The following is an 18,003-nucleotide window of genomic DNA, read 5'->3' on the forward strand; positions in this document are numbered from 1 at the left end:
GGAATCTCGATGACATCTGTGATGTGAAAGTTATGTTGCTTCTGTGGCAATGAAACAAAATCTCACGAAGTTACTCATGGGAGGACTACCTTCCTCCTTTCCTGCAAATACTGAGCATTGCCTGGCAAAAGAAGCATGCCCAGAAATGCAACCCAGACATCTGGTTGATAAGGTTGGGGTATTGCAGGACAAGAAAGATCCTCAAGCCAGGAGATAGTTTAAAGTACTAAAAGGACCAATGCGCACCCTACTTCTAGTGATGTCTTCCTTAGCATCTGCAAATCTCAGCTTAGGAACCCACCTCTGAACTTCTGGTCTCTGCCCTGCCTCTGTCACTGACTGATGAGACTTTTCTTCTGGTCTCTCCTCACAGATTTGTAAAACCCAGGAGTCCAAGGTGGCTGCTTCATACTGCAGCCCTGCAGTGCCAGTCCACTTCAACATCCAGCAGGACTGTGGGCATTTTGTGGCCTCTGTCCCCTCCAGCATGCTGCTGGCCTCAGATGTGGGGAAAAGCATGCCTGGGGATGGCCTCCATCCCTCCCGCACTGCCAGTGAGCACGACTGTGTGGTGGTCATTACCCGGGAGGTGCCAAGCCAGACCACTGCTGACTTCGTGAGGGACTCGGTGATGTTGCACCAAGCCAAGCCCGAGCTGTACGAACGTCGCGTTTGCTTCTTGCTCCTCCAGCTCTGCAATGGCCTGGAGCATCTCAAAGAGCACGGCATCATCCATCGTGACCTGTGCCTGGAGAACCTCCTGCTTGTCCCCTGCAAGCCCCCCATGAGCTGTGTGAAAGCCAAAGATGACAAACACTTACCCCGCCTCATCATCAGCAATTTTTTGAAAGCCAAACAGAAGCCAGGAAGCGGAGACTCCAAACTGAAGAAGAGTCAGGCCCGGCTGGCCCCGGAGATTGTGTCGGCTTCTCAGTACAAGAAGTTTGATGAGTTTCAGACTGGTATTCTCATCTACGAGCTGCTGCACCAGCCCAACCCCTTTGAGGAGAAGGTGCACCTCAGGGAGCAGGAGTACAGCCCTGAGGACCTCCCTGCTCTGCCCTGCCTGTCCATCTACTCCCGCGGGCTCCAGCAGCTGGCCCACCTGCTACTGGAAGCGGATCCCATCAAGCGTGTGCGGATCACCGAGGCCAAGCGGATGCTGCAGTGTCTGCTTTGGGGGCCCCGGAAAGACCTCACTGAGCAGCCCCTCAGCCATGAGGAAGCCCTCTGCCAGGTGCTTCAGAATTGGGTGGACATGAAGCGTGCCCTGCTCATGATGAAGTTTGCAGAGAGGGCTGTGGACATGGAGCGGAGCATTGAACTGGAAGACTGGCTGTGCTGCCAGTACTTAGCATCTGCTGAGCCGGCCTCCCTTTCACACACATTAAAACTGCTGCAGCTGCTCTGACCTTGGATGTGTCTTGGAGGCAGCAGAGGGCTCCCGGTTGCCTTGCAGCTAAAGGTACACAGCCCCTTTATAGGCGAGAGGCTTGAATCTCAGCTGTGAATGCACATTCAGCTCCTGCCCCGCTGTGATGGGTTAACCCTGGCTGGATGCCAGGTGCCCACCAGAGCTGTTCTATCACTCCCCCTCCTTCTCAACTGGACAGGGGAGAGAAAATATAACAAAGAGCTTGTGGGTCGAGATAAGGATAGGAGAGATCACTCACCAATTACCGTCACGGGCAAAACAGACTCAGTTTGGGGAAAAATTAACTTGATTTATTACAAATCAACCGGAGTAGGGTAATGAGAAATAAAACCAAATCTCAGAACACCTTCCCTCCACCCCTCCCTTCTTCCCGGGCACAACTTCACTCCCGGATTCTCTACCACCCCCCCCCAGCGGCACAGGGGGACGGGGATGGGGTTTACGGTCAGTTCATCACACGTTATTTTCTGCCGCTTCATCCTCCTCAGGGGGAGGACTCATCACACTCTTCCCCTGCTCCAGCGTGGGGTCCCACCCACGGGAGACAGTCCTCCACGAACTTCTCCAACGTGGGTCCTTCCCACGGGCTGCAGTTCTTCACGAACTGCTCCAGCATGGGTCCTTTCCACAGTGTGCAGTCCTTCAGGCACAGACTGCTCCAGCGTGAGCCCCCCACGGGGTCACAAGTCCTGCCAGAAAACCTGCTCTGTGGGCTCCTCTCTCCACAGATCCGCAGGTCCTGCCAGGAGCCTGCTCCAGCGCGGGGTTCCCACGGGGTCACAGCCTCCTTCGGGAACCCACCTGCTCCGGCGTGGGGTCCTCCACGGGCTGCAGGTGGATATCTGCTCCACTGTGGACCTCCATGGACTGCAGGGGGACAGCCTGCCTCACCATGGTCTTCACCACGGGCTGCAGGGGAATCTCTGCTCCGGCGCCTGGAGCATCTCCTCCCCCTCCTTCTTCACTGACCTTGGTGTCCGCAGGATTGTTTCTCTTACATGTTCTCACTCCTCTCTCCGGCTGCCGAATACCGCCGTCCCAACTTTTTTTCCTTCTTAAAAATGTTATCACAGAGGCGTTACCACTATCGCTGATTGGCTTGGCCTTGGCCGGCGGCGGGTCTGTCTTAGAGCCGGCTGGTATGGGCTCTGTCGAACACAGGGGAAGCTTCCAGCAGCTTCTTACAGAAGCCACCCCTGTAACCCCACCCGCTACCAAAACCTTGCCACACAAAACCAATACATTCCACCCCTCGCCTCTGTGCATCACATTTTTTAAGAACTATCATTAAAATCTACATTCATCACACAAAATCTTCACTCACATCAACAAAAAAGAATTCCCCACACCAAAATCAAAATAATATCATCACAAAACCGACAAAAAGTAGACAATTTACACACAATCCACCCCTCGTCCCTTCACCACAATTACAACAATAAAAATTCCCCGCTCGTCATGCAGCTCTTAACTCTCTAGCTGCGTTCAGTCCATGTTTTGCCCGTTACCTCTCTCAGTTACTATCCTTATCTCAAATTCCTCACTTGCCCGCATTCTCCACCAAAAAGACTGTGATGGGTTAACCCTGGCTGGATGCCAGGTGCCCACCAGAGCTGTTCTATCACTCCCCCTCCTTCTCAACTGGACAGGGGAGAGAAAATATAACAAAGAGCTTGTGGGTCGAGATAAGGATAGGAGAGATCACTCACCAATTACCGTCACGGGCAAAACAGACTCAGTTTGGGGAAAAATTAACTTGATTTATTACAAATCAACCGGAGTAGGGTAATGAGAAATAAAACCAAATCTCAGAACACCTTCCCTCCACCCCTCCCTTCTTCCCGGGCACAACTTCACTCCCGGATTCTCTACCACCCCCCCCCCAGCGGCACAGGGGGACGGGGATGGGGTTTACGGTCAGTTCATCACACGTTATTTTCTGCCGCTTCATCCTCCTCAGGGGGAGGACTCATCACACTCTTCCCCTGCTCCAGCGTGGGGTCCCACCCACGGGAGACAGTCCTCCACGAACTTCTCCAACGTGGGTCCTTCCCACGGGCTGCAGTTCTTCACGAACTGCTCCAGCATGGGTCCTTTCCACAGTGTGCAGTCCTTCAGGCACAGACTGCTCCAGCGTGAGCCCCCCACGGGGTCACAAGTCCTGCCAGAAAACCTGCTCTGTGGGCTCCTCTCTCCACAGATCCGCAGGTCCTGCCAGGAGCCTGCTCCAGCGCGGGGTTCCCACGGGGTCACAGCCTCCTTCGGGAACCCACCTGCTCCGGCGTGGGGTCCTCCACGGGCTGCAGGTGGATATCTGCTCCACTGTGGACCTCCATGGACTGCAGGGGGACAGCCTGCCTCACCATGGTCTTCACCACGGGCTGCAGGGGAATCTCTGCTCCGGCGCCTGGAGCATCTCCTCCCCCTCCTTCTTCACTGACCTTGGTGTCCGCAGGATTGTTTCTCTTACATGTTCTCACTCCTCTCTCCGGCTGCCGAATACCGCCGTCCCAACTTTTTTTCCTTCTTAAAAATGTTATCACAGAGGCGTTACCACTATCGCTGATTGGCTTGGCCTTGGCCGGCGGCGGGTCTGTCTTAGAGCCGGCTGGTATGGGCTCTGTCGAACACAGGGGAAGCTTCCAGCAGCTTCTTACAGAAGCCACCCCTGTAACCCCACCCGCTACCAAAACCTTGCCACACAAAACCAATACACCCGCACTCCCATCAGAGTGCACAAGACATGTTTAGTACTCTCAGCACTGTTAATTTGCGAGCAGGCAAAACTGGGAACCTACCCCTATTTTGGGGAATTTTTTTTTTTGGTATGGTAAGTCTGTGGACTAATAAACTCCTGCCTGCGTGTGTGCATGTTTCTAATGAACTCAATGTACTTGAGTTGATTTCTGCGCCTGTGGGACAGTCCTTTGATCCCCACCCCTGCTAAAGCATCAGAGCCTTTTTGCCCAGGAACACCACCACTCTCCAGAGTGGGCAGCAGGGATGAACGGTCGGCTGCTTCTCCTGGGGAGCAAGAGCAATTCATGTAATGCTCCTTTGCAAGGGAGAACCAGGAGGGGCTTTCAAATTCACGTCTTTTGTGGGTTTTGGCATGCATTTCGCTTCTCACTTTAAAAACAAAAATTACTGCTTGTTTCTGTGTATCAGTTGTACTTTCCACTGTGGGCAATTCAATATCAGCTGCCTGTTACATTCATTAGATACTAATACAGCATGGCTTTCCGGTCTAGTGGTGCAGCTGTGCGGGCTGCTAATTGTGAAAGGGTGAGAGAGCCCAGGATGGGTTTGTTCATGAGGATGATGCTGCATGCTGGGAATTACCCCTTGTAAAGTTAATGAAATGGAAAATCCCCAATTTGCCTCCAAGGCCTTGGGGAGGGAAGTCAGGGCCAGGTTGCTTTGCTTTCCCCATCCGTCCAGCTCCCTCTCTTCACCTGGTAATTCACCTGTCCCTTGTGTCTAGCATTTATTTAACCCCTTTACTGAGAGATGAGCTGGCATGTGAAAGGCCAGGGCCACTGGCCTGTGGTCTGCGAGGGTCTTATTGCTGCTGTTATTTGAATTAGAAATGCATAGGGGTGGGTGTGCTGCAAACATGCTCCTCCAAGAGATGTGATGCAAGAGCAGCACGGTGGAAGAGGGAGAAGCTGGCCTGGCTCCCTCCGGTCCCTTTCCCTCCATCCAGACATATAGCAGCCACTCAGCTTGGTAGAGAGGCCGTGCTGCTGCTTAGAAAAACTGATTTTCCAAAAGGTCGTAGGCTGCTTTTATTCTTCCACCCCCAACATGAGGCAGAGATGAGCTGCCCTGCTCCTGGCACCAGTTCTGCAGCCCTTGGAGAAGCGGTAGGTTTGGGACATGTGGAGAGAGCCCAGCATCAGCTTAGCTGAGACAGGATGTCACTAGCTGAGCTAACCCTCTCCCAGCTCAAAATGGGGAGAAATTCATGAGTGCTTTCCTCCAGCCTTGACTCATCTCCAGATCCAGCCTGTTCTCTTGGGGGAATTTTAATTCCCCAGTTTTTTTGACACTTCATACACTTTCTGTGAATCTTTTCCAGGCTTCTCACCTGGATTTTTTTATTTTTTTTTTTAAATCTGTTTGGCTATGGTTGCTGCTGATGGGAGGGGATGATTCCTTGGCTGGGCACCCACTTGCAATGAATTTCCCCTGATACCCTTAGGGAGGAGGCTGTGCACGTCCCTGCCTGCTGAAAGAATGTGGGATGGCTCCAACTGCGGCCGTCGGGATTTTTTTATACGCTGGCTTTCTTGCGACTGACTCTTGGGTCCACTTCCCTCCAACATAGGTGGCAGGAGCCTTCTGGCTTGGGAACCACTGTCCTGTGGACCATCCCGGACACGTCACCCTGGAAAGTCTGGTCCTGGCTTGCTGCATGTGGTCTCACATGGGCCAGCAGAGTGATGAAACAGCTGGAGAACCTGCCTGAAGGAGCCCAGCATGTTTTTCAGAGATAAGATGAAGAGATGACTCAGTTTCTAAGCATGGATATAGGGAATAAGTTGGAGGCAGCTCTGCAGGACAGCACTGAAGGAGACAGGGCCTAGCCCTGACAAATGCAAGCTGTGCTGGCAACGGGGAGATTATATGTGTGGCAAGTGGCTTGCAAGGCTTGGGATGGGTACTCAGTGGGACTCAAGAAGAAGCCAAACATCCAAACAACCCGCATAAAACAAGGCTAGATTGATTTTGCGTGCTGAGTTTCAGTTTAGTGACAAACACTGATACAGGTATTGACACAGGGCCTGCACGGTGTGGGATGTTAACGTGATCAAAATTTTTTTCCCTTGAGTTTGGGCACTTAAGACTGGTTCTGGTGTTGGTCCTGGTACCCTGCAGCAGCATGCCCAGCAGACCAGAGGCCAACAATAGTCTTGCAGCATTTTCAGCTATATTATTTTGATATTCGGTGGGTGGCTTCTTGCTCTCATATAAACAGAAACTTTTAGCTCCATGCTTTCCTGATACCTTCCCCTATGGTAGCTCATGCTTCTTCCACAGCCTAAACAGGCTTTTGGGTCCTAGGCCAGTGCGTGAACTGGAGAAGTGCATTAGGATTTCTGCTGTGTATCTTTGTGGGGAAAGGGACACCTAAGCCTCAGTTGAATGCCACAGCTGAGTCCTAGGACTTTGCTGGCTTACTCTCCCTTGCTTATGCTGTCCTCAGCACACCATGGGCAGTAGCCCCCCTTTTCCCAGCAGCATTCTTGCCCCCGTGCCCAGGATCCTCTGCAAGAATGGTGGAGGGGATGGACCATCCCTCTTCCCGGTGTGGCAGGGGACATAGCTGACCCAGCACCCCAGGGGCCAAGCATGTCACCCACTTGTGGGGGGCAGGTATTGCAGGAGACGCCTAATTGGGAGCACGGTTTGGGGTCTGCATGCCACAGAGACAGTGCTGAGGAGCAATTGCTGGAGGACTACCACATAGGAGTACCACCTATGCATCTCGGTAGTACCGCTGGGTGGGGAAAGGGGTGTTTCTTGTCTTGTGCTGCCCCCAGACAGATGGCCAGCCCCTTTCCCTGTGCCCAGGCCCCCACTGGTCTGGTGACCTCACCTCCCTGCTTCAGAGCAGCCCTCAAAGCTGGGGGATATCCCAGAAGTAAAAGGCAACCTGATTCTCTGGAGTTGCTGTTATATGAGATTGCTCGGCCAATAGCACTTCTCACCCTGTGTGCTCACGTGTGCAGGGATGTGCCCCACTGGCCGCACAAGTTCGCCCAGGACAGGCTCAGTTCTGCTTCGGCTTCTTGGCAAGCAGCAGCAGCAGCAGCGTGAGGCCATAGGAGAGGGGAAGGATGCTGTTGCAGGAAGTCCAGAGCAGGCAGAGCATGGAGAAGCTCTCGGTCTCCACAGCCACCAGGATGTAGGCGACGATGAGCTGCGTGAACACCCAGGTTGTGCCACGGTAGAGGAGCTTCATACCCCGGGAGGTGGCCCAGGCGCCGAGGAAGGGATGGCTGCAGTAGTCAGCCTCCACCATGACAGCCCAGCACAGGAAACCAAAGACTTGCCCGGGCCGGAGGCCGTGCCACCAGGCGGAGAAGGCAAAAGCGACTAGGAGCGGCTGGGCTGGGCAGCGCTGGAAGACAAGTCTCCTCAAGCAGCGGGACGTGCTCTTGTTCCAGGTTCGGGTGAAGATGGCCAGGCGGTGGGTGGTCGTGGACAGAAACATCTCCCGGGCCCGCCACTGGCCCGAAGCCCACCACTTCGAGGAGGGCCTCATCCAGCACCCTGTGCGAACAGTAGGCCAGCCGGAGGAGCAGGGCCCGTGCCCAGACGCGGGACAGGCAGCCCAGTCTGGCGCAGCCCTGTCCGGCGCAGCCCTGCCTGTGGCCAGCCCTCCCGCCAGCCCCTGCAGGGCCAGGGCACAGAGGCACTGCTGGCCAGCGGCCCTCAGCGAGCAGGGGAGAGCACCGCAGTACTCGGCCTGGGCCTGAAACCTGCTGAAGGAGCAGAGGGGACCTCCGAGGAGGGCTGGGAAAAAGAGCAGGTAGCTGCGGAGGGGCAGCGCACGCTGCAAAAGCCCTTGGCCCAGCTGGAGCGGCATGAGCCCTTTGTGGATGTCCAGGGCCAGAGATGTAGCTTTCTGGGTGAACAGCGTGATGGCAGAGAGGGCAACGGCTGGCCTGGAAGGAGAGGGCACCTGAGAGCTGCTAGGAGTCCCTCCTCGAAGGGAGCGTTAGAGGCACACACACGGGAGATGTGCTGTCCCACGTCCCCAGAGCACTGCCGTGCCCAGAGTCGCCCACGCACGGGGATGCGGCCGGAGCCAGCGGGGAGACTGATGGCTGTGGAACAGCAAGCCAGTGCGGCCCGGGGGGCCCACCACCCTCACAAAATGACCAGGAGGGCCCCCAGCCCACCGAGGGGAGGAGCGGAAAGGAGGCAGAGCCGGGGCGTTACCTGGCACCCTGTGGGTCCAGCTCCCGGCTGCTCAGAAGCAGGTGGCAGAGTGTCTGCCAGGACATCTGGAGGGCGAAGACCCAGGTGTGGGCACGAGCTGGGCTGACGGAGAGGAGGACGAGCATGGAGCCAGTGGCAGGGATGTGGAGCAACACAGCGTAGCTGCCCATGGCTGTGCTGGCAAGGAGACATCCTCCAATGAGGAGGAATATGTACCTAGAAGAGACCAGATGCCCTTTGGCTGCCTTTTGGGGAAAACGGGGCTTGAAACTCCCACCAGGGTGTTGATAGTGTGGGTTAGTCTGGGTCCTGCAGCCTCCACAGTCTCCCTGTAGTCTGCCTCTTGGCTTCTCATGGGGCTGAGGGATCACCAGGGCCACCGTGGCTGCAAGCAGGAATGGGGGCAGACTGGAGCAGATATTGCTGGCCCTGCCTGGCCCTCATCCTAGCCACACCAGAGACAGTCCCCATTCCCTACCCTGCTCCCCTTGCCCATGTGCTTATCCTGGTACACCCCTAAACCCAACTCTCGCAACACCAGAGTGTCTGGCCTGGCTGTTTTGTCCTTAACAACCTTGATCTGCACCCACTGCAGAGAGGGGGGACTGGGAACAACTCACATCCAAGCCATACAAATGTCCCTACCCGAGTCAGCGGGGACTTACTACCGTGTGTCCTGTTGCACCTCTGACCAGAAGAGCCCCCAGAAAGCATCCACAGGCATGACTTGCCCTCGGCACGGCAGCGGGGGTGACAACCACATACTGGGCAGCCAGAGAGGTACCCCGAAGCACAGAGGTGGTGGAAGAGAGCAGCAAAGAGGAAAGCTGCCAGTCAGTATGGGGCCGCAGGGAGGACAAGCAGGTCTGCCCAGCACATCAAGCACCTTGCTGCTTCAACTGCCTGTGATGCCTGGAGAAAGGACTGAGCCAAGGGCTGCTCTGGCTCCTCTTTATACATGGCAGGACCTCAAAGAAACAGAGCAGAGCCAAGGAAACAGAGGTATCTGCAGGAAGAGCATGTTTGTTGCATTCGTCAGTGCTGACTCCTTCAAGCACCTCTGACCCAAGGTTTCTGTGTAGGTGGAAAAACTTGGGGTTGGTTATTTGCTCTGCCAGACGCCTGGGCCATTACTACATATTTTGAAGACAGTGAGAGTGAGCTGCCGAGGTAAGCGCCTCTTGGAGCTGCCACGTGTGCCATGCTGGGATGCACCTCAGAGCAAAATCCCCAGGTGCTCCCAGAGGCTTGGTTCTTTCTCTTCTCTTCCTCTCAGCTCAGTCCTTCACAGAAAGCTATGCCTTTTTTCTAACTCTGGCCTCACTTGTTATGGGGTAGTGGTGGGGACGTCCCAGTATTTAAACCCTGGTCACAGAAAGGAGAGGATGGGTTCTGCCACTTCTCAGTGATGAGGGAGGGTGAGGCCCTCAGCCTCAACACAGACCAAGCTACAGGGTCTTTTAATTTACCAGAGATAAAGGAATAGCTCTGTTCTCTCCAAACAGTTTTTCTTCAAGTAAATAATAAATTTTTAAAAAAAATGGACTCACAGAGATATTTGTGATGGTAGAAATTAGTCATTGCAGTTAAACTATTTAAAGTGTGCATTCATTCAAAAATGTGCCATATAAGAAAGCAAAAGGCTTTTGGGCCAGGCTTGAAAGGTGATTTGAAGAGTGATCTCTAGGGTGATGTGAAGCCAGTTGCTATTGCTCTTACAATGCTACCAGCAGTATTTCATGCTAAACAGACAAAAAGCCCAAGAAAATCAGTCTACAGGACTTGACTCTTCTTCATGAGATATAGCCAAGAAAAACCAGACAAATTCAAATGGAAAGCTCATGAATTTATTTTTATTTTAAACTCAGTTAATATCTGCTTTATTTTAGGCATATGAACAGTGTGAATACAAAGAGGAATAACCTGGAATTTCCTTCTGGAAGAAAAAAAATGACATATTGGAGGGGTAGAAGAAGTAAGGTTTTCCCCTTCCTTTGACAAATGCTTCGAAATATTTAGATTAGTCCGTTTTTCAATAAAAAGAGCAAAATTGGTGCCTAAAGCTACAGAAAGAACTGTGCTCATTAAAAAAAAGAAATTTTGATTTTAAAAATATATCGAGTCTGACTTTTATGAATGCTTCTACTCTTCACTGAGCTTTTCAAGCTATCGTCATGTTGGAAAGCTTACCACATTGTTTGGATGAGTTATTTGGTTATAAGAAGGCAGGGGACCAAAACCCCATGGAAAAAATTATTAGAGCAAATGCTGCAGAGCAACCGGCTGTATTTTGCTGTATTTGTGCAGGGTATGTTTTAAGTGCAAGCGATAGCACTGGAGAGAAGCTTTTTCCATGTCAATTTTGGCATGCATGGCATGCAGCAACAGCCTAGTTTCACAGGACTCATTCTGCCAAATCTATGGAGCCCAGTATTGACTTTGCTGAGTAAATATTTTTGAAGGCCTTTGCAGTGCCTGTGTAAGCAATTCCCTGCTATGGTTCTGCAAAAATGCCATTGCTTTTCAAGAAGTAGAAATGACTTTCCACAGTAGCGTTGGAAATGTTAACACAGTGCTATGCCTCTCATTTTGTACCATCAGATGCTGGGCAGTGGAAGTGTGATCTTAGAGCAAGCACATGAGCCATAGTGAAGCATGGGAGAGAGCATAATTTGCTTCATTTGCATGCACTAAACAAGCAACAGCCCAGTTCCTGGCTAAGGCATTAATTGTTTGGTAATACAGCAGGTGAGAACAGCAGGTTGACCACTGTCAGAGCAAACTCTGGGCATGAAATTCGAGCAGATATAACTTAGATACTAGCTTTAGGCTAGCATCCAAAAAGTTTATAGCTGCTTTCTTGGTGGAATATAGTGCTGTTTTGGGAACAGTTTTTGTTGCCTGTTGTAATGCAGCCTATACTGATCTGCTGCAGGACACACGGCAAAGTGAAAGACATACATTGAAAGCAAAAAAAGTTTTTTTAAAGAAAAAGTCAGACTGACACGGTTTGTCTTTTCTCCAGAGAAAAGCATGTAAAGGGGAAGGGAGGCCATTAAATAGGGTTCAGGAGGCCTGAATAGAGCTCCTGTCTCAGACTTTCTCTGTGACCTTAGGAAAGCTGCTTAACTCCCATCCACAAAACAGAGATGATATAGTTTCCATCTCCCTGTGGTGTTATAAGGCAGAATCAACCACAAACCTTGGAACTTTACATTTGGCTGTGATAGGCAGGACATGAAAGTACCTAAATGAGAAAGGAATTAAGAAACAAATGCAATGGTTTATTAAAATACAAAAATGCAAAAATCCCTCCTCTATTTTCAGGCACCAGTCCCATGCTGGCTTTTTGCTACTTGTTGCCATTACAGATTTGCTGACCACTGCCTGTAAATGGCCCACTGCTGCTTGTGGCAAAGGCCTTTTTGTCTCCCTGGATAAAGGACCACATCCCAGTAGTTTAAGGATAGTGTGGAAGTCTCGCATCGCAGCCGTGATCCCACTCACTGAGGTTTGAAGTTGTGCCTGGGGAAGGGGGAGGGAAGGCATTTCCTTAAGTCCTCATGTAATTTTTTTATATCTTCTGTGCTTCTTAATACCCAAATCAGTAATTAAAAGTGTACGTTAATTGGCAATAAATTAAATTAAGTGAAATTTCTGCAAGTCACTTTTTTGCCTGCAATACAGCCTTGCAACTCTTGAGCTCAGCCACATCAGTTGAACTTAGTATGGGTGAGGGGCCAGCACTGTGCCCCTCCCTGTGCCAGCAGTGGCAAAAGAGGTGATTTATTTTTCAAGGCAGAATCCGATTAGGATCGCCTTTTTCTCTTTCGGTGTTGAGGCCAAGGCCAGATGGAGACGGATCCTTTTGTACCTCCTAAGTTTTGGGGACATTTAGAACAGGGACTGACATCACTGGAGACCATCCCCTGTGCTGGTTCCCCTCAACCTCACCACAGAGTTCCTGAGAGAAGAGGTGTGCAGCTCCAAGGACCATGCACAGTAGCCAGTGATGGGGAAAAAGGTCTAGGGCTCCATGCTATTCCCCTTCCACTCCCTTTCACATGATATGCAAGCCCTGTAGAGAGGCATTTCTTGTCCTGGTGTCTCCTTTTGGAGATGGCAGGAACGGCTACAGCTTTTCTGATCCTTGTTATGAAGCCAGCAGATCAACTGGTGCTTTGCCTTAGAGATAAAGTACCTGGGTATGATACGCATTACCACTGGCTGTCAGAAAGAGTGGATGTCCTAACACCCTCGGGATGATCCTGATTCCTTTGTGGCTGAGTTTTTTTTCCCTTTAGCCTTCACAAAGAATGGACACTAACATATGCTGAAGAAGCAGAGTCACTTCTTAGGGGAAAACACAGCAGAGGGGTGAACCAACAGTGCAATAATGGGATGGGATGTGCCTGAGGGGTGGAGCTGCCCTGCGGGCAAAGGGGAGATGCCAGAACAAACCAGACTTTCAAGTACACTCAGGTAGCCCCAGCATGCAGGGCATCCCAGAACTGCCATTGCTGCTCTGGGACTGCTGCTCAGAGCTGTCTCCCCAAGATGGGTGCCACCTCTCCCATGCTCTTCAGAGCCTGTAGTGCAAGGCTCCACAGGTAAATCACAGTGGTGATATTTTTCTCTCTCAGTGTCAGGGTGATCTGAGCTGCCAGAGAACAGATGGAGAGGCTGGAGTCCTCCTCCAAGCCTTGAAGAACCAAGGTAGAAAGAAACAGAGCAGAGATCAAATCCTTGTACTTGCAGAGACCCTGGGCATTGCCTCCTGAGAGGGTCTGCCCACCCAGCTCCTCCCATGGCCAGGAGGGAGCAGGGTGGAGAAGTGAGTCTGCTGGAAGTTGCCAGGAATGCCCCAAACACCTTCAAAATACCCCAATTCCTCTCCAGCGTACAGAGAGTAGAGCTCTCCTCACTGGGGCAGGGCTGAGAGTTGGAGCTCACCAGTCCATGGAGGTCCCTCCAAGTGCCTTTCTGATGAATTCCAGAAAAGGAGCACCTGAGTTGCTCAAGGCACATGAAGGGACATCTTGGACAGGGAGAAATTGAAAAGGATCGGGAAGACCATTTGCTGCCCTTCATTTCCTCCTCAGCTACAATTTCTGAGTGCATTTGGGCAGCCTTTTTACAACAGCACAGCACCTGGATGTCAGCACTTCCATCGGAGTCCTCAGGGCTCCCTCAGTAATAGGACCAGAGCAAAGAGGACCCCCAGCCTGCTGGGCTGCACTAGGCAGTATTGCCAGCGGGTGGAGGGAGGTGAGCCTGCTCCTCTGCTCAGCATTACAGACACACGCCTGGAATGCTGGATCTAGTGATGGACTCCCCACTACAAGAGAGACATGAACATACTGGAGAGAGTCCAGCAAAGGGCTGAGGATGATGAAGGGACTGGAGCAACTCTGATAAGAGGAAAGGCTGAGAGAGCTGGGACTGTTCAGCCTGGAGAAGAGAAGGCTCAGGCAGGCGGAGCTTATCAGTGTACTGATAAGTACCGATGGGGAGGAATGAAGACAAGGGAGCCACGCTCTTCTTAGTGGTGCCCCGTGACAGGACAAGAGGTGATGAACACAAGCTGAAGCACATGAAATCCCATCCAAACCCAAGAAAATACTTGTTTGTGTATGTGTGTGCATGTAGTGTATGTGTTGTGTGTATATGCTTGCGTATTGTGTGTGTGTTTGTGCTGTGTATGCATGTTGTGTGTAGGAGTGTGTGTGTATGTTTTGTGTTGCGAGTGCGGTGTGTGGTTGTGTGCACGCTGCATGCTTTGTGTGCGTTTTGTGTTTGCATGTGTGCATATGTTGTGTTTTTGTGTGTGTTCAGTGTGCGTGGGGTGGTGGTTCAGGGCTGTGTGTGGCCCCAGCCAGTGCTCGGCTCCATGGGAGTGCCAAGGGGGCCCAAGATCAGCCTCAGCCCCAGAAAGGCCCCAGATGGGGGCAGAGGCATGTGGGAGAGAGGACTGTGGGGCACGTGAGGGTTTACGGGACAGGCATGGGGGAAGTTGGCAGCACCCAGGGGGTTATGAGGCACATGGGAGGTTGGGAGACCCTGCAGGAGCTATGGGGCATCCAGGAAGGCAACAATGTGACACCCAAAGGGTCAGGATACCAGGGGAGAGAGTTGGGTGCACATCCAGGGCATCAGGGGGACCCTGGGGGGGGTTATGGGGCACCCAGGGGAGTTGTGCAGCACCCAGGAAAGGGGAGTCTATGGGGCACAGGAGAGGTCAGAGTCACTCTAGGGTGCTATGGGACACCCAGGAGATTGGGAAAACCCAGGGGTTTATGAAGCACATGGGGGGCCAGGTCCACCTTGGACAGGGCTGGGGGCACCCAAGGGGGCTCAGGGGCACCCAGAGAGGGGTAGGATCGCAGGGTCCCCCCCAGAAGCTGATGTCGGAGCCCAGGCCTGTGGCACCTCCTTTATTGCAGGCCCTAACGGAGCCCCCAGTGGGAGGGAGAACCCACATCCCCACCTACAGCCTCCCCCCCGCCATGTCAAGCCTCACTGGGGGGGTGCGTGGGTGCCAGCGAGGTGCACAGGCAGCCCGTCAAGGCAGGCGACGCGCACGTGGTGCTGGAGCTGCCGAGCCCGGTAGGCGCAAGGAGGCCGGGTGTCCCCCCCCCGCAGGCGGCAGGCTGTGAGGCCCATGGGTGTCGGGGTGCTGTGGAGCCCCGCTGTGTCAGGCGTCTGGGTGCAGGCAGCCAGCAGCTCCTCGGCCGGTGCGTGCACAAAGGTGTTGGAGGGCTTGCAGGGCCGCCCCGGGGCAGTCACCCGCCGGCGTGCCAGCATGGTCTCGCAGTAGCGGTGCGCTGCGAGCACGGATGTCCGGGGGTGGTCCACGTGCTGCCGCAGGAACTTCTCATAGCGGGTCTCGCCCACCGCCCCTGCCAGCGCTGCCAGCACCAGGGCCGTGCAGAGGGCCCAGCCTGCCATGAGCACCTGTGGAAAGTGGGGGTCAGGGCCATCTGGACTTCTGGGCCCCCGATTGGAAACCCCACCCTGGACGCTCAATTCCTCTACATATTCCCCTGCCCGGACACCTGCGTCCCTTACAGATCCCCTCTAAATGCATGAGGGGACCCCCCTCCCCAGACACCTGGGCCATCTGTGGATCCCACCTGGATGCCTGGGTCCCCCACAGAACACCCCATGGACACCGGGGTCCCCTACAGTTCTGCACTCCCCAGAAGCCTGGGTCCCCTATGGAACACCCGCCCTGGACCCCTGGGTCCCCTATAGACCCACCCCTGCCCCGACACCTGCATCCCCTACATATCGTCCCTCCCCCACTGGATGCTTGGGTTCCTCACAGTCCTCCTCCCGCAGACACTCTGGTCCCCTGACGCATCCCTCACCCGCACCTCTGTGTGTGTGCCTCAGTTTCCCTTATGGCCTCGGGGTCTCCAGGATCCCTCCCACTCCTCCGTGCCTCTTTTATACTGGCCCCAGCTGGGCCCAATGGGCAAGGATCCAGGAGGAGAGGCAGGGCAAAGAGCAAAGTCCAGCGGATGTTGGGGGGGAGCCAGGCATCCAGGAGGCCCCACTCCCCCTCGTGGCCCTCCCAGGGTCATTAGGCAGTCATTAACGAACCACGTGACTGGCTGCGCATGTGCCCTTGGGTGCCCCCTCCCAACGTTGCCTTGGCCCATGCATTCTGGCCTCGGGCCACGTGTCCCATGGTGGGCAGGACGCCTGGGTCCCCTTGGGTGGCAGGCCAAGACGCCTTCTAGTTCCCTGGCAGAGGGACAGGATGTCAGCATCACCTCTGGGGCAGCTGACAGACGCTCCTGCCCTTCTTGGACGATGTGGTATGTCCACAGCTGCCCTGCATTGCTTCAGGAGCTATGTGTCCCTTTTCCCTGTACACCCTTGCAGGCAAGTTCGTACCCCTGGGAAGTGCCAGGATGCATTTTGCCCCGCTGTTACCTCACATGCTCCCGGCTGCTCCGCTGAGGCAGAGACAAGCAAAGAGCCAGGAGCCAGCCTGAGCCCATCAAAAACGCACCCCTTTCCCTTGACCATCAGGGAGAACCTGATGGAGCCCCAAGGAGAGCGTGTACCCTCCAGAGGGAAAGGCATACAGTGCCCAGGAGAGGCTGTCACCACCGGGTGCAAGTGGTCTCCATCGTCCTCTTCAAAGACATGATAGAGACTGTGATGGGAAGTGGCAAATGGAGGATGAGGAAGAAAGCGGACAGGAGCCCTCAGCTGCCCTTCTTCTGCAGGAGCAACGAAGTTTGACCCCACCAGTGATTCAAGGCGGACAATGACACTGGATGCCGACACTTCACAAATGGGCCTCAGCACTAGGGCTATGGGCTGCTGAGAGATGCACTCTTTGAGTGTGTGTCACTGTCAGACCTGACCTACTTGTCCCCAAGGACAGCACAGAGCCATTCTCCTCTCTGTCCCAGGCCCACCATGTCCTTCAGCCTGGGGTAGGCTCGGTCCTGGGCACCACCTTCCCAAAAAGAGCTGGAAAAGGTCTAAGCCTGGCCACGATGTAGGTGGAGAGTGCCCTGCCCTGGGCTGTGGTGTCATCTCTACAGCTTTGTGAGCCTCTCCAGAAATCCTCCTAAAAGTCACACAGCCCTTGCAGTGGGAACAGCGCAGCCACCTGGCCAAAACCTCGCAGACATGGAAGATCAGCACAGCCCCCTTGCTGACTCTCTGAGGCTGACAAGAACCTGCTCCTGCTGGGCTTGGCAGCAGGATGGGGGCTCTCATCACCGCCTCCCGGACACACTCTGCCTTCCACTGACCTGGTGTGGGTGGGAAGGGGATGGTGTCCCCAGGAGGAGGAGGAAAAAGCCTGGATGCCTGGCAAGGGTCTGCCTCAGCCTTGTGTCCCAGTGCTGTCTCTAGCCGGCACGGTACAGGTACCCATGCTAGAGCCTACCCTACCTGGAGGGCCCTCAGGCATCCTTGCCAGAGGTTGCTGTGAGGTTCATCAGTGAGCTACAACCTGTGGTCCCCTCTTGTCCCACAGGAGTCCTGACTGCCAGGCGCTGGCCTGGGCACCGCATCTCCCTCTCCCATCCCTGCCCACGCAGGTGGGCTGATGGGAGCCTCCTCCTGCGCCACGCTCTCCCCTCGGCTGCTGTCCTGCGTCGCCCCGGATGGTCAGGCCGTCATGGGGTGACGGGCTGCGTGTGCCTAGGGCACGAGGCGTCAGAGCGAGCGAGGAGGTGCCGACTGCCTGCGTGGGTTAGCGAGGGCGGTGTGCCCTGCCCCAGGCAAGGTGGGCTCTGCACCCCTGTGCAGAGGGGAGAGGAGGAATCGGTCGAAGCACCCGAGGCAGCCCAGACCAGCAGCTTCTAGTTGTCCCTGCAGTGCCCCAGCTTCCCCATAGCGTGGGAAGGGCTGGGTGGGCTGGCGCTGTCTGGTGAGGATGCCCCGGGACCTCTGCAGACACAGGGGTTTGATCTCTGCTCTCTTTCTTTCCATCTCAGCCCTTCAGCCCTCGGAGAACGGCCACCATCCCTTGGTCCCTGCCCTGGCAACACAGACCATCGTCCTGGAGCACCCCGAAAGCCACGAGGAGGGGCCCGGGACACCCACGAGAGGCACAGAAAGGCCAGAAGTGATGTGCTGGAAAGCGT

At 54.3% G+C, this 18,003-nt stretch overlaps 3 protein-coding genes and 1 long non-coding RNA gene across 6 annotated transcripts in view; 2 read left to right on the forward strand and 2 right to left on the reverse strand.

The window, feature by feature from the left end:
- Positions 1-7,086, forward strand: part of PRAG1 (PEAK1 related, kinase-activating pseudokinase 1) — a 31,381-nt gene extending 24,295 nt beyond the window's left edge. The window contains exons 6-7 of one of the 2 annotated variants that reach the window (XM_052777033.1): positions 374-1,465; positions 5,766-7,086. In XM_052777033.1, the coding sequence (XP_052632993.1) occupies positions 374-1,411 (1,038 nt within the window). In that variant the 3' untranslated portion in view covers positions 1,412-1,465; positions 5,766-7,086. Of the gene's footprint in view, positions 1-373; positions 1,523-4,143; positions 4,320-5,765 lie in introns of those variants that run through there. The other variant, XM_052777024.1, reaches the window with a different exon arrangement.
- On the reverse strand, positions 7,086-8,556 carry MBOAT4 (membrane bound O-acyltransferase domain containing 4). Its single transcript, XM_052781004.1, is given in 4 exon segments — positions 7,086-7,653; positions 7,655-7,802; positions 7,805-8,109; positions 8,387-8,556. Coding segments are annotated over 4 exon segments (1,065 nt in total). The 3' UTR covers positions 7,086-7,211.
- A 169-nt stretch (positions 8,557-8,725) lies between these two features.
- Positions 8,726-12,040, forward strand: LOC128136869 (uncharacterized). The gene is made up of 2 exons (XR_008233510.1): positions 8,726-9,556; positions 10,276-12,040. It is a non-coding gene; the product is annotated as an uncharacterized LOC128136869 (long non-coding RNA).
- A 2,765-nt stretch (positions 12,041-14,805) lies between these two features.
- On the reverse strand, positions 14,806-15,865 carry LOC128136859 (ribonuclease CL2-like). 2 transcript variants are annotated; one of them, XM_052777155.1, is made up of 2 exons: positions 15,763-15,865; positions 14,806-15,340 (listed from the first exon to the last, which is right to left on the reverse strand). In XM_052777155.1, the coding sequence occupies exon 2, from the start codon at positions 15,332-15,334 to the stop codon at positions 14,903-14,905; it is 432 nt and encodes a 143-aa protein (XP_052633115.1). In that variant the 5' UTR covers positions 15,335-15,340; positions 15,763-15,865; the 3' UTR covers positions 14,806-14,902. The 2 variants fall into 2 exon arrangements, with proteins under 2 accessions (XP_052633115.1, XP_052633123.1); XM_052777163.1 differs by having other exon boundaries at positions 15,757-15,845.
- Positions 15,866-18,003: the final 2,138 nt, after the last annotated feature.

The sequence above is a fragment of the Harpia harpyja genome, chromosome 2 (genome assembly GCF_026419915.1).
Source record: "Harpia harpyja isolate bHarHar1 chromosome 2, bHarHar1 primary haplotype, whole genome shotgun sequence".
Lineage (NCBI taxonomy): Eukaryota > Metazoa > Chordata > Aves > Accipitriformes > Accipitridae > Harpia > Harpia harpyja.